Genomic DNA, 13966 nt, shown 5'->3' on the forward strand with positions numbered 1-13966 from the left:
TAATTTTATCCAAATTATGTGTAACAATCTTCGTCACTTTTCGAAGTTTTTGAAAATCGAAAGTACGATTGATAGAGTTTACAAACATATTGACAGCAATTGAAGCCAAATTGCATACGGCAACTTCATCCGGACTAGAATATTGTACAATTTCCGTACACAAATTACTGCATTTAATTGTTCCTATATTTTGATGATTCGATTTACGGTTGCAATGATCCTTATAAAGCATAAAAGGAGTTCCTGTTTCAACTTGGGCAACAAGTATAGCTGTCCATAAGTCCCTGGCTTGAATTTGGCGTTTGTATCTTTTCTCATTTTCGTATCTAATAACACATTTCCGTACTTAAGAAATGTTTACATATTTCATTATTTAATATAATCACGTAATATACCTAGTATACAGCGTTTCAAATTCTTCACCCCAAACATCATGTAACCCAGGAGATTCATGTGGACACATTAAACTCCATACACCATTTTCAAAAACTCGTTTCATAAATAGATCAGGCACCCATAACCCGTAGAATAACTCTCTTGCCCTATGTTCCTCCTTGCCTGTTAGATAGAGCCGGAGATACACACGAGCAGATATACACAATTACAGAGATCCCGAGCAATAATATATAATTAATTTACCAGTATTCTTTTTAAGATCTAAGAATTCGAAAATATCTGCATGCCATGGTTCTAAATACAAAGCAAATGCTCCTGGTCTCTTATTTCCTCCTTGATCAACATATCGAGCTGTATTGTTATATACTCGAATCATAGGAACCAAACCATTCGATACACCAAACGTGCTAGCTATTGGTGTACCCCTAGCTCTTATACAATGTACATTGAGTCCAATACCACCAGCTGATTTACTAATGAGTGCACATCTTTTTAATGTATCATAAATCCCTTGAATACTATCCTCACTCATTGTTAACAGAAAACAACTGAAAAGGAGCAGATTGCAATTGTTATATTAAAGAACAAGGTGATCTTGTTTTAAATTTGGAAAATATACCTAGACATTTGCTGTTGCATAGTGCATGCAGAGAAAAGTGTTGGGGATGCATGTGTAAAGTAACGTTCTGATAAAAAGTTATAAGTTTCTATGACTTTATCAATGTCTTCACGGTGGATGGCAACTGCAACTCTCATTAACATATGTTGAGGCCTTTCGACAACTTTTCCCTTTATTTTTAATAGATAACTTCTCTCAAGAGTTTTGAAACCAAAATAATTATAACTGAAATCTCTATCATAAATTATTGCAGAATTTAATTTATTTGCGTTCTTTTGTATGATATTGTAATATTCCTCGCTAATGACTGGTCTTGGTTTGCCTGTGTATTGTTCCTCAACATTATATAAATCATGTATAACGTCTAGAAATGAAATAGAGTATGATTAATAAAATAACATATTCAATTACTCAAAAATGTAGAAATATTAATTCAGTATGGATAAGTATTGTCATACCACTGAAACTCTTTTTTGTTTCTTTATGAAGATTAGAGACTGCAATTCTTGCAGCTAATACAGCATAATCTGGGTGCTTTGTAGTCATAGTAGCTGCAGTTTCAGCTGCAAGATTATCTAATTCAACTGTGGTAACACCCGAATATAAACCATTAATGACACGGAAAGTAATTGCAGGCTATAGAAACAAAGAAATATCAATGAAAACATATAATAATGTCAAAGCATCAGTTCTGATAATGAAATCCTATAACAGCTACATATCTATCATTAAATGGATGTGGAAAAACTGGTTCTCATTGTGTAACATTATCAAAGATATTTGTAATATGTATACTTATGTTTTTATGAGGTATAGCAATAAATAAGAACCAGTATTTTATATAGCAAAATATAAACGTTACTAATAAAATACAAATATAAGCAATCCTTGTGCAATAATATGTAATTTACGAATAAATATACAAACTTACTGGATCTACATAATCCATATCTAAGTTGTAACATAATTTTTGTATTCTGGATGTTATTTTATCAAAGTGTACATCTTCTTTGCGCCCATCTGATAATCACAAGAAATAATTTAATGTTTATTGGGAAAATTATGCACTTGGGGTGGAATATATTTAATTTAAGATAATAGTAGAATAATAAAACTGATTACATACCACGCTTTATCACATACATTTTTCCTTTTCCGACCATTTTTGTATTAATATGAGATTTGTATTAAATTCGCTTTTACCATACAATTCTCCTCTTCTGAACTTAACACTGTTTTCTTACTTTGTGCCGTTACCGGTATTTGGCGCGAAACGGAAGTGACACTTCGACATGTAACACTGTGTAACCAATCCGGCTCGAATTTAAACACCTAATAATAAAGTTATTCGAGAACGAATCACGTGACACGTAAGAACTTCAATCTTCGGTCGTTGAGTTTGAATCACTCACCATTGGTCCATTTCTTCGTTAATAACTTTGTTAATAACATGGAGGAAAAAGTGAAAAAAGAATTTTTGAGTCACAATTTCATTCTCTTTTACACTCCCAAAGGCCCAAAGGATTCTGCAGGATTCTGGGACACCCTGTATACTACCACCGAGGGAGGAGCAGTGAAGTAAGATTTGCAGAATTTCGATCGCAGCGCATGCGGTGAAGAAAAGTGAAACTAAAGGTCCTGATGTAAGATTTGCGGATTTTTCCGCCTATAGCGTGGTCAACATCAATAAAATGCCAAATAATCATACGTAACTCGTTAAATATCAAAGTTAGAAGGAAAACAACTTTTATTTGAAGCATTTCTCGCAATTTTGAAAAAAGAATTTTTCGTTAGCGTCAATACTTAATTGGATATTTCCTTCTATACCTTTTAGCACGTAGCTATTTATTATTAGCATTATTCTTCCGACGGCTGATTTCTTTTTAATTAAAGGAAATGCGTTTTTTTAAAGTACATAAACTTTTGGGATTGACTGTATAGCCAATACATCCTTAACAATGAACAAGTAACATTCCTGTCATGATTACCAGCCAGCCAGTAATCGTTCCAGTGATTTCCAGTATTGAATTCTTCAGGCTGCTTGATGCAGCACTTGTAATGGGAAACACGAAATCCAGGGCGTGAGCAAGAAACAGGTGCGCAGTCGCTCGTGGTCTCCGAAATCAGCTGTGAACTGTCAAACTCTACATTAACATCGATCTGTAAATATGTACACTTTTTTCAATTTAATTTGAAAATATTGTAATAAGACATCTAATTACATAATTTTTCTTTCTCTTGTTTTGCATGGAAGTAGTTCTATCAATTTTTATATGAATCGTTCGACGTGAAATATGTACGCGAAAGTGAGGTTGTGAACTTTTATTTATGAATGATACCATGTGTGATTTGAATATAAAGGTAAATTTTTGTATTTATCTGTTATTTGTAACTCTAGGTAAAGAGTGGTGCACAATGTCTCCTGATCCTACACAAGAACCTGTTGAAGAAACGTTAAGTGTACCGAATTTACCTTTTGATGCTAGAGGGACAAATGAATCAGATAGCGAAGATGATGATATAGGAATAGCAGGATATTTGCCTTTGTCACAAGTTCCTGCAGATAGTGATCCAATATTATATGAAGATGAGGTATGTATGCTTATTATGGTAATGCATGCGTAAGCAACTGCAGTTCGATATACTTAATGTTTTATGTATTCATAGTAAATACTTATATGTTTTATTGATAATTAGGATGTCGAATGGGCCTGGTCTAATACTGGCGAACCTAGCCAGGTATTAAGGGCTTCATCATTGGAATCGCAGCAAGTACATATCCTTTAGTGCTCAAGATGAAGAGTTATTCTATTCACATTTTAATAATATTTCGTTTTTTTTACAGAATTCTCTGTCAGAAACTATAGAAGTTTGGTCATCGTCTCATAATAGGTCAAACATAGATATGGATGCAGACAAGATTGATCAAGTGAAATCTATGATGGCAACATTCACTTTACCGGTTACAGCAATTCCAGAGTGGGCTAACACTATATCGGAAGAACAATGGAAAGAGCAACTTATTGGTCGAATTAAAGAAATACAAAATAGAGAAAAATGATTTAAAGTATTTTAATTGATTCTTTCACATGGAATTATGTATATAATTTGATATACCTTAGGCATATAATTCTATTATTTTTGTATTTTAAGTTATACATTTGAATAGTCCATTGAAAAATGCAAAATTTTAAGTAAGAGAATTGAATATATATGTATACAATAGTAAATTCTAATAAACGAAGATATTTTTTCTTAATTGTATTTTGATGTGCATTTGCTTTTTTTCTAAGACAGACTTTGTATCTTATTATTAACAAAATGCTTTAGTGTATACATGTACTAGATGTTTATTTCTTGTGATAAATGATTACATGAGTATGCGATATGATATTCAACATATGAACTCGCGCTTCTGCTCAGTCATACATTTGTAAAGAACACACAAGCATCGTTTGTATTTTTATTTAGCCCAACGAACAATAACGCTGTTATAGTTCGAGATCTGCGCTGATAGCGGCAGCTTTTGTTGGATTTAATTTCATCCGCAAAGTAGCAACATCATCTTCTATTTTTATTAACTTTCGGAATTTCTGAAAAAAGAATCTCTTACTAAATCTAGCCAAACTGGCGAATGTAAAATTTCCCAATACACTTTGAAGCCATACAACATACCTCGGAGGTAGTTCCGGGTGTGACAACCCAAATATAAATCATATATCCTGGAATACACAACATTGAGGAAAGACCAAAGAAACATCCCAACATATGACTCCACCATGGATACTCATACGCGAGATATTTTACGGGCACGAATTTAATTATGTTAAAAGAAAAAACACCCTAATTTCAAGATTTATGTTAATCACATAACGTTTCAACTATGGACTGCTTATGCTATAGACTTTTAACTTACTATACAAATGGCAGGAGTAGTAAATGTCCAACATATTTTCCACCAACAACATGGATAATAACCGATCATGTCGCGAAGTCCATCATAGAAACGATTTACACCGTACGCCCATGAGACAGAAATGCACTCAAAAAATATTAAAAACAGAAGACAAAATCCGCTTATAGCATACGAGTCTAACAACTGGAATACATACATTCCTCCCTAAAAATAATCAGAGAATGTTTCTACAATTCACCTCTATTACGTTAATAAAAATTAATATTATGTTTGTTCAACAACTTACTTCAGTAACACAAGTAAGGCCGATCAGATATGAGATGAAACACACGATTGCTATAAATATTTCTTTTCGTTTTCTGAGTAAACGCGGCCATTCATCTACCGCGGCTGTTATAAAACCTTCGACCGTGCAAAACTGTGAAACAATAATAATTGTTCGATCATTATTTCCGCCTTGTTGGACTATCTTTACTTACCTGGCTATCTAAACCAATAAGAATAAGCATGAAAAAGAATAAACAAGCCCAAATAGATGATCCTGGCAATTCCAGAACTGCGGAAGGATAAACCAAGAAAGCTAAACCCGGACCTACATAAAATATTTTGTAATAATAAAATATTGCAAAAAAAGTCGATAAATATCATTCTTATGTCTTATGTTAAATATCATAATTACCAGAAGCTGCTACGTCCGCCACAGGTTTTTGTTGTTCGTGAGCCATAAAACCAACTACAGAAAATATAACGACGCCGCTGAGCATGCTTGTACAAGAATTTACTGTACACACGATAAGTGCGTCTCTGAAATAAAGATTGATAAATTTCATTACGTACACGTTGCACTTAAATAAAAAATGACTTTTCCATTTACTTATAAACGTTATTATTGAATTTATTGTAACTTCCAAGCGCAACCAATGCACCTAAACCCAGTGCATAAGAAAAAAATATTTGGGTGACAGCATCTATCCACACCTATAAATGGGAACTTGTTAAAATATCCAGATACATATAACGAAGCATTACATCATAGACCAATAGGAAATATCTATGTATACTTTAATACCTCGGGATCACTGAGTTTCGATAAATTCGGTGTTGCATAATATTTTAATCCTTCCATTGCTCCTGGAAGCGTCAATCCTCGTACTAGTAAGATCGCAAGTAACGCGTATGGAAATAACGATGTAAAATAAACAACCTGTAGAAGAATTAAGAGTCAATAATAAACCAAGTTCATTTATGCAATTGGAACTTACCTTTCCAGTCCATTTCACACCTTTCCAAATACAGAAATAACACATAATCCATACGATAGCCAATGTACCCGCTAATTCCCATCTTATTGAACCAACGTCTTCTATACCGTGAGAAATGTGAAGAGTGCGCCTCCTTTTTGAAGCCAAAACAATATGCATGTAATTTTGATTACAAAATGAAAAATGTCGAAAATTTCATGGAGAATACAAACTTACTCCCAAAATTCTTTCACTGGATCGTTCAATAAACTGTGACTCAAATTACCGATCGAAGTAGAACATATCGTATCGTTATTTTCGGGCCAACACAATGCTTCCAAACGTTCTGTAGGTGTAAGACAGTAACGCGTATTCCAAGAGTTACCGCAGGTTCTCCATGGTACGTCTGCATTTAAATATATCAAGCTAACAACAATTGATCATTCAGGTGACAAGAAGAAGATTAATATTATCATATTTCGTACCAAATCTTAAGGAAACCAAAAAATAAAAAAGTGCCCATGCCAGAATAATGATATAGTATACGTTCGTCCAACAGGATATGACACAAGTAGCATACCCAATGCCTATGTAAAACATTTAAAGATAGTACAACAAATACTCTTCATTAAACCGATTCTGAATATTGTATACACCTTTGAAAAGCGGAGCTATCTTAAAAACACCTAATCCACCTATGGTCATCATCTGTCCTAAAGATAATTCCATAAGGAACATGGGTACTCCGGCTAGTGCGAGAGCGATAAAGTAAGGCACCATAAAAGCACCACCGCCATTTTTGTAACAGAGATAAGGGAATCGCCACAAATTTCCTAATCCTATAGCCAGTCCTATTACGGAGAGGATGAACTCAATCTTGAGACAGGATAATCAAATTAAATGTTAATCTTCTATTATAGTGTAATAGGTACCTAATGTAATAATTCAAATCACCTTACTGCTCCATGTCCCCCGATCTGGCAGTGCTTTAGGTTCCTTGAATACGGTGGTTTGTAGGCACTGAATCGCCTCAAAGCGGAAGTCTGGCTCTTTAGCATCGTATGAAACGTTCGACGGTGGTTCGGCAAACAAAGCTTTTAGTTCTTGAACAGGATTTACAGGCTTGTGCGGCAGAGGACTTGTGGACCTGTCTACCTTGGGCACTTTAGAAGATCCGCTCGAAGGCATTATTTTCTAATGGAAAGAAGAAGTCGATCGAATTCACCTCATTCTATCAAATCTTACTTCGATCTGCAAACAAGAAATGAGTTCTCACTAGGGATTGAAAAGGTTCCGAAAATATCTGTTCCATATTATTGTATCGGTTCTATCCGAAACAGTTATGAAAACTCGAAAAAATGTCATAATTGTTATCAGATACATCATACAATAAGTACACATTCCTTTGAGCGATCGGAAAACTTAAGTGTAAAACCTAAACTGTTTATATCTGATACATGAAAATTAAAAATTCCACTTGAAACAGCTTTAAAAAACTGATTACATACGTAATCCGTGTACGAATATTTGTGAATTTCTGTCTTCTCATCTTGTATGTATAAGCGGCTAATGTTTGGCTTAAAAACTTGGCCTTCGTTCTGAAATACGTTTTCTTCATAATTTATGTACGTTTTTTATTCCGTTTAAATCATCATTGACTTTAAATAATACCGCATAATAAGCGATAAGTGAAAGATAACTCGATCATTTCTGGAGAACTTTGAATATTCAGCGGTCATCGTCGTTACGTGAGACACTTCTGTATAAGGGTCTTGATGATGATGGATGACGGACAACGAGCCACTTCCGGGAATCACGCTTGTCAAACGTTGTTCCCATCGGGCAACCTTGTCCTATTTTAGATTAACTATCGGTGAAAGAAACGATGTCATCGAAGTTCATCACATGGAACAACGAACCACGATCGGCAGACCCGACACAATGAAATCGTCCCGCCTTAAATTTCCAACTTACCAAGTAGGAGTTGGAATTTATTCGCGATTCGCTCATTCCAACTTCAATAAGTGCGTAATCCGCACTTGGTAAATTATAATAATGGAATCTAATAATCGTGTAATTTTTTAAGTGTAAACAAACTTTCGTAACGATGATCATTTAACGAAACATGGGTGCAATGTCCTTTTAATGATACCACCCTCGATATAAAACAATTTGCAACTTCTATACTTCAATTGCGTAATAAGCTCAATTGTATAGTGACTGACTTGAACCAACGAAGATAAATTAATCTTTAGGACATTTTCACTCAATGTTAGTATCATCTTCAACGATTGTGATAATATAAAGATATAATAAATATAATGTAACTTTTGATGTTATCGAAATAAATAAAACAAACATAATACCGATTGTTAACAAAATCTTATATTGAATATGTAAATATATAAAATGAAGACACTTTACCATTGAAAATAAAAATTAAAATTTGATATCGCTTACGTATTCTCCTTTAAAAAATACAAGAAATGAACACGTGCGTTCTTTTGTCTGTGTCGAAAGTTTATATTTAGAAAGTGTGCATTAATGAAAATTAAAAAGAAAAATGTTAAAGAAGTAAAATTTGGACGAACTAAGCAGTCTTGCATTTAATTATTAACAATTAATAAGAAGTACATGATCTTTTATCAGTCGCTATGATGTTCTCGACAGAATCGGATATAATAAACATCTGAAGATAGAAAAGAATCATTTCAGAAATGGTTTATTACGAAGATCATGATAAGTAGTTTTATAGACATCGTACAATTAGAATGAACAACTTTCCTCTAGGGTGGGCTTAACTTTTGAGTCGAAACTTCCTTTTCCATTTCTTTATCCATTTTTAACAAACTTATTAAAGAAAAAAGTACATCACTGACGTGTTGCGCACAACTGCCGCGTAATACCGTGCACTAGCGCGAGGTACTCTCTGCTACGCCTTCTACTTTTTAACATTTTACGTTTTTAAAAATTATGATTTGTCAACTAGTCTATCAAATAAATAATAAATAAGCTACTTGATTTGATCGGATAAAAGAAAATTTCAGCGTCAACGCAAGAATGGGATCTAGCATCAGTGGACGGTACTGCACGACAATTATGTGCGACAAGACATTGATAACATTTTTTCGTTAATAAATTTATTAATAATGATCGGATGAAAAGAATGTAAGAGGAACTTCGGACACAGAATTTCACCCTTTTTCACAACTTCCTCCGTTCATCTGTTCTGGGACATCCTGTACAGACATAGGTAACACTACTGACAGTAAGTAGTATAGACAATTTAGCAACGGCAACGTTCTGGAGAAAACGTTATTTTTTTTCGATGTATAATAGATTTGATAGGATGTACGTACGTGCAAAACTAAACGATACTTTCACTGAACCGATATAGCCTTGAACCGTGTTGCGGATGGAAAAGATTTAGAATTATTCTGTCGTGTATCGGCCCGCGTCGTTCACAAATCGCGCGCACCAACGCAACGGTGAGTACTGAGATTTCTACTGTGCCGTACAGATCTACCCCACAATGACTGGTTCAGTCCCCCAAGCACCAACACACCTATCGTTTCATTCAACAAATTAGTGCCACAGTGTCACTCTATATTTAGGTGCTCTATGTGAATGGTGAGAGAGAACCCTGAGTTGGCTAATAATCGATTGACCATACCGATGGCCACGAATTGCATACTCCCTTCTTTCAAGAGTAAATTTAAAATTTATTGCACTACACTTGATCTTGACTTCGTAATACATATAGGGATGTAAAATATATTTATACTCGCAAAAAATTTGGACGATTCTTATAAAACGTTTGTATGAACATACATGCATACATACTCCCATTAGTATTCGTATCCATTTCAAAACTGAGTACCATTTTTGATATTGGACAATTTAGTATTTTTTGAGGCATTAGAACGCTTAGTTTATTATACGATATGCAACAAAAGATTTATAAAAATTGCTATTCATCGAAATCTTGAATAAAAAAGTAAGGGGCACGATTTTGTATTGTCTCCGATAAATCAAAATTTGAAACATGCTTTTCGTAGATCTAAATAAGTTGTCGGGATTGAGTGTGAAAGCTCTCGCAAGAATGGAGATGTCATTTTTTGAAACATTCGATACAGTCGCTTGCGCTAACAGGTAGTTATTTATAAAACAGCAGGGGATCTGACCCGGTACTCTTGGCTATTCATTTCGCAGAAACCACCAAGTCCCACTGAGACACCCAGAATTTACATGCCTTTTCCTGTACTTCACACAGTAAATTTCACGTCCTTCCTGCTTTTCAAGCGACTAAAATCTCGGTCGGCTGGCTGCCGGTAGTATGCATACTTCTTAACCAACTGTAGCATACTTCACCAATGGATCCATCAAATAGCTTAATAGCGGATCGGAGCCTGCTTGCCTCTTCCATCTTTAGTCGCGGTCTCCTGTACTGTCATTCAGGTCCATGCGAAGGACGGTACATGAAGTAGACTTGTCGATGAGGGGATTGTGATAAAAGACGAGGGGGAGGAGGTAGTGTAGCCTTTTTGATGGACCACAAATGATGCCATCTATGACATACCCCGGGTTACTTTAAATTTGATTATTCATGTTAAACATATGTAAGTACCGTAAGAATATTTCGAACTCAGTTTGTTTTATAATACGTGCAACGTATTCGTAAAATCTTAATAAATCTACACGGATAATATCTTACGGTCAGACGAATTACTCAGGCTACAATACATTTTGGAGGATAAAAGAATTACTGAGCTTTTCACTCACGTGAGGTCCCATAACGTTGTTGCTCCTCAGAAATATGTATATCTTCGGTACTGATAATAATAATTGTTAGGAGATGTTCGAATCAAACATAATGAAAGTTACTTTATTTTGCTCATAAGATTCATAGTTCTAAAGTTATGCAATTAATTGTATAAAAATGATAAGCTGCATAGTTTTTAATTTTGATTCAGAGCTTGGAATATAATTCTGATGATTCAAGATAATAAAAGATGAACTCTAAAGATATATACACATAACAGATATATGTACAACATGCAATGTTGATCTGCGATGAACATATATCATCTCTTCTAGGAAAATTAGTAATGACGCGAATAAAGATTGAAGTAGAGGATACGCGCAATAGGGGTATTGAGTATATGATTATATCTATAAAAAGTTTTTAATACGGCCAACTATCACTGCCCAGGAACTGTTCTTTTTTGCGACCAGTTTTTCGCGAAAAAATTTTCTACCATTTGATCCAAAAAATAGTGTAAAAACTAGCCAATTTCTTACTATTGGTTAGTAAAAAATGGTTGTTTACTGGACGATTACTTGTCAAATTATTACTGGGGAATACAGGAGACTTCCCACAATACACATTTGCATTACTTATTATATCCATGTAAAACCACTTCATGTTTTCCTACTTCTTAATAGATGAAAATAATTATTGAAGTTTGAAAATGAGCTGGCATAAATATTTTATACGTACCATCATTGTATTTATATGAAAATTTTTTACCCAGCAGGAATTTGCTACATAATATTAGATTCTACAGACATTTAAAATTATGCATTTGTACAAAAACCGCTATTATCCAGAAACGATACGCGATATAGCAATTCTGTTTCTGGATTTGTTTTTGGTATGAGGAACTGTATAAGAATCACACAGTCGATATTGCAAAAAATGAAAACTTTTTTGTTACACTGTGTAATTGAACATATGTGTTCAACAATTACCAGTGCAAATAGAATGGCAAACCTCAACTCCATTATAATCGAAAGAAGATGCTATAGTCAGCTTGTGCGAAGTTATACCGTATACGATCAGACTGGCTCATCGGATCCCTGAAATAAGGATAAAAAGGAGAAGAAAAAATAGGTAAAGATGGCCGATTGAGTATGATTCAGCGGTTGGCGATGTACGCCCCGAAACCGACCGGTCTCTTCGATTCTGGGAATCCGTACTCCGCCAATCGGACCTCCAACATCAGCTCCATTCACTAACAGTGTTTCTTTGAAACGTGACGATACAGCCTGCAAAATCGCCGATCCTACATCGTCTACATGCTGCAAGTACTAATTTATAGCAAAAAAACAAATTTGCTTTGACCGATCTTTATTGATAGGGAACGCGTAAAGAGAGTATGTACACATTTCAAGACGTTACGACTATTACATTAAGTGTTATAGTAAATGTCCAAATTTTTGTTCGCATCACAATTTCTGTCGTTTTGTTTATAATTTTATATGCAATCTTAAACCAGTGAGTACAAATTGTGATGTGAATAGAAATTAGAATAATATTTGTAGTATCTTTGTAGTGTTACACATAATTCTTCTCACTGTATACGTGTTGCACTTTATTGCTAAGGAATGAATTTCCGATTTCAAAACTTTTATAAACTGGTGTAACAAGGCACTTTTGATTCAAATTATCAGCTGCATGTTTTGGGGAAGGCTATTCAAGAAAGATAACGTTGATCGGAAGACAACCTATTTTACCCGGTTTCTCGTTTGAGAATGTCACGACACGTGGTCAGCAAGGATGGGGAAATCGGCGAGACCCGGTGACGCAGGTGGCTCATTTCAGAGAAATGCATGAATCAACCGGTACGCGCGAGTCACACCGATCGTAAAGGAACAGTATGACGTTACATTATTTCGTTACGTAAGAGCATTTTGGAACGATTAAATCTAAATCTAAAGAAAATAATTTGAGAATATAAAATAATAAAAATGGAATATTAGAAGTAATACCTAAGGACTATTTGCAAGTTTGTGTAAGAAGATAAATCTTCATCATACATTATATTATGTATCGTATTGCTATTTGAAAAAAAACTTCGGATTTCTGCATGTGCAACTTGTATAATCAAATTTACTCATTATTTCGTGTATTCATCTATCAACGTAGTGTCAAATACTATTAATTTAGATTTCATTAGAAATATCAATATATCATCAATCACTTGTGAATATCCAGTCTTATTCGTGAACAAGAAAACCGTCCGTGGAACGAGGATCGTGCGTCTTCCAGATTCAGTTTGTATGTGAAATTAGTTTTTGTTATCATTGACAAGTAAATAGTGAATAGGAGAAAATGCGTGAAATCAAAGGAAAATATAACGTGTGGAGTTAACGTTTTCAATCTAAAATCAATGTGAACGTGGAAATCGATCGAATAATTTAAAAAAAGATATGATTGATGGACATGATATGGATTCGGAACAAGTGATGGTCCCATCTGGTAAATATATTCTTGAAAGATGATTTTTTAATTCCTTTTGCTACCTACATTATGAATTATAAAATTGCATTAAATACATTTTCAAATATGTATGTATACATATTAGTGACTGTTATGAAGAGAATTGTTATTTACTCAGATCCATCAGAATGGAATTCAAATCATATCAAATCATGGATTTCTTGGTGCAGCCGAACATTTTCCATAGAACCAATATCAAGTGTGATCTTTCCATCGACCGGCAAAGAATTATTGAATCTGTCGTCAGACTACTGGCAGGATATACCTGGTGGCAAAATTTTAGCGCGTCATCTTGGCTATCTACGATTCCAGGCAACCGGTATACAAACATCAAGTTTGTTGCAAGAGGAAGAAATCGATGGTAAGTACTTATACATTAATGCTATCTAATACATACAGCGACGCCTATAAATATTCATACACATTTCAAAATTGAATAAGTATTTTAATATACGACTTAAAGATTTAATTTATTTTACTTGTTAGTTATAGAGAATAGTACTTCTTATTTT

The 13966-nt window shown here is 34.2% G+C and overlaps 4 protein-coding genes across 11 annotated transcripts in view; 2 read left to right on the plus strand and 2 right to left on the minus strand.

Moving 5' to 3' along the window:
- The window catches only part of RnrL (Ribonucleoside diphosphate reductase large subunit), a 3835-nt gene extending 1243 nt beyond the window's left edge, over positions 1-2592 (minus strand). The window contains exons 1-7 of the mRNA XM_018019656.2: positions 2142-2592; positions 1947-2035; positions 1474-1651; positions 1016-1379; positions 640-944; positions 396-558; positions 2-326 (exon numbers count right to left, since the gene is read on the minus strand). Coding sequence (XP_017875145.1) covers positions 2-326; positions 396-558; positions 640-944; positions 1016-1379; positions 1474-1651; positions 1947-2035; positions 2142-2178 — 1461 coding nt within the window. The 5' untranslated portion in view covers positions 2179-2592. The remainder of the gene's footprint in view (position 1; positions 327-395; positions 559-639; positions 945-1015; positions 1380-1473; positions 1652-1946; positions 2036-2141) is intronic.
- A 306-nt stretch (positions 2593-2898) lies between these two features.
- On the plus strand, positions 2899-4240 carry LOC108622036 (male-enhanced antigen 1). Of its 4 annotated transcripts, none has more exons than XM_018019677.2 (5): positions 2899-3177; positions 3270-3326; positions 3414-3607; positions 3713-3787; positions 3861-4240. In XM_018019677.2, exons 3-5 carry the CDS (start codon positions 3431-3433, stop codon positions 4074-4076), a joined length of 468 nt encoding a protein of 155 aa, XP_017875166.1. In that variant the 5' UTR covers positions 2899-3177; positions 3270-3326; positions 3414-3430; the 3' UTR covers positions 4077-4240. The 4 variants fall into 4 exon arrangements, with proteins under 4 accessions (XP_017875166.1, XP_026666983.1, XP_017875167.1 ...); XM_026811182.1 differs by having other exon boundaries at positions 3273-3326; XM_018019678.2 differs by lacking the exon at positions 3270-3326 and having other exon boundaries at positions 2899-3111.
- A 107-nt stretch (positions 4241-4347) lies between these two features.
- Positions 4348-9692, minus strand: Gat-1B (GABA neurotransmitter transporter-1B). Of its 4 annotated transcripts, XM_018019671.2 has the most exons (15): positions 9532-9692; positions 7681-7770; positions 7127-7423; positions 6829-7048; positions 6658-6759; positions 6410-6578; positions 6194-6326; positions 6001-6135; positions 5806-5909; positions 5611-5735; positions 5411-5523; positions 5218-5349; positions 4932-5135; positions 4691-4858; positions 4348-4608 (listed from the first exon to the last, which is right to left on the minus strand). In XM_018019671.2, exons 3-15 carry the CDS (start codon positions 7358-7360, stop codon positions 4507-4509), a joined length of 1941 nt encoding a protein of 646 aa, XP_017875160.1. In that variant the 5' UTR covers positions 7361-7423; positions 7681-7770; positions 9532-9692; the 3' UTR covers positions 4348-4506. The 4 variants fall into 4 exon arrangements, with proteins under 4 accessions (XP_017875160.1, XP_017875161.1, XP_017875158.1 ...); XM_018019672.2 differs by lacking the exon at positions 7681-7770 and having other exon boundaries at positions 7127-7366; XM_018019669.2 differs by lacking the exon at positions 7681-7770.
- Positions 9693-12866: 3174 nt separating this feature from the next.
- The window catches only part of LOC108622028 (DNA-binding protein D-ETS-6), an 8879-nt gene continuing 7779 nt past the window's right edge, over positions 12867-13966 (plus strand). For both annotated transcript variants that reach the window (XM_018019658.2, XM_026811175.1), the window contains exons 1-2: positions 12867-13433; positions 13573-13815. In XM_018019658.2, the coding sequence (XP_017875147.2) occupies positions 13385-13433; positions 13573-13815 (292 nt within the window). In that variant the 5' untranslated portion in view covers positions 12867-13384. The remainder of the gene's footprint in view (positions 13434-13572; positions 13816-13966) is intronic.

Source organism: Ceratina calcarata, unplaced genomic scaffold, assembly GCF_001652005.2.
Source record: "Ceratina calcarata isolate Rehan_Ccalc_2016 unplaced genomic scaffold, ASM165200v1 scaffold2.2, whole genome shotgun sequence".
In the NCBI taxonomy this organism is placed as follows: Eukaryota; Metazoa; Arthropoda; class Insecta; order Hymenoptera; family Apidae; genus Ceratina; species Ceratina calcarata.

Coding starts and splice junctions, on each gene's coding strand:
- LOC108622036 (XM_018019677.2), top strand. CDS start 3,431: ATGTCTCCTGATCCTACACAAGAACCTGTTGAAGAAACGTTAAGTGTA. Junction 3,608..3,712: donor CAATATTATATGAAGATGAG/GTATGTATGCTT, acceptor ATTGATAATTAG/GATGTCGAATGGGCCTGGTC. Junction 3,788..3,860: donor CATCATTGGAATCGCAGCAA/GTACATATCCTT, acceptor TTTTTTTTACAG/AATTCTCTGTCAGAAACTAT.
- Gat-1B (XM_018019672.2), bottom strand. CDS start 7,360: ATGCCTTCGAGCGGATCTTCTAAAGTGCCCAAGGTAGACAGGTCCACA. Junction 6,579..6,657: donor TTTGGTTTCCTTAAGATTTG/GTACGAAATATG, acceptor ATTTAAATGCAG/ACGTACCATGGAGAACCTGC. Junction 5,910..6,000: donor CGAAACTCAGTGATCCCGAG/GTATTAAAGTAT, acceptor TCCCATTTATAG/GTGTGGATAGATGCTGTCAC.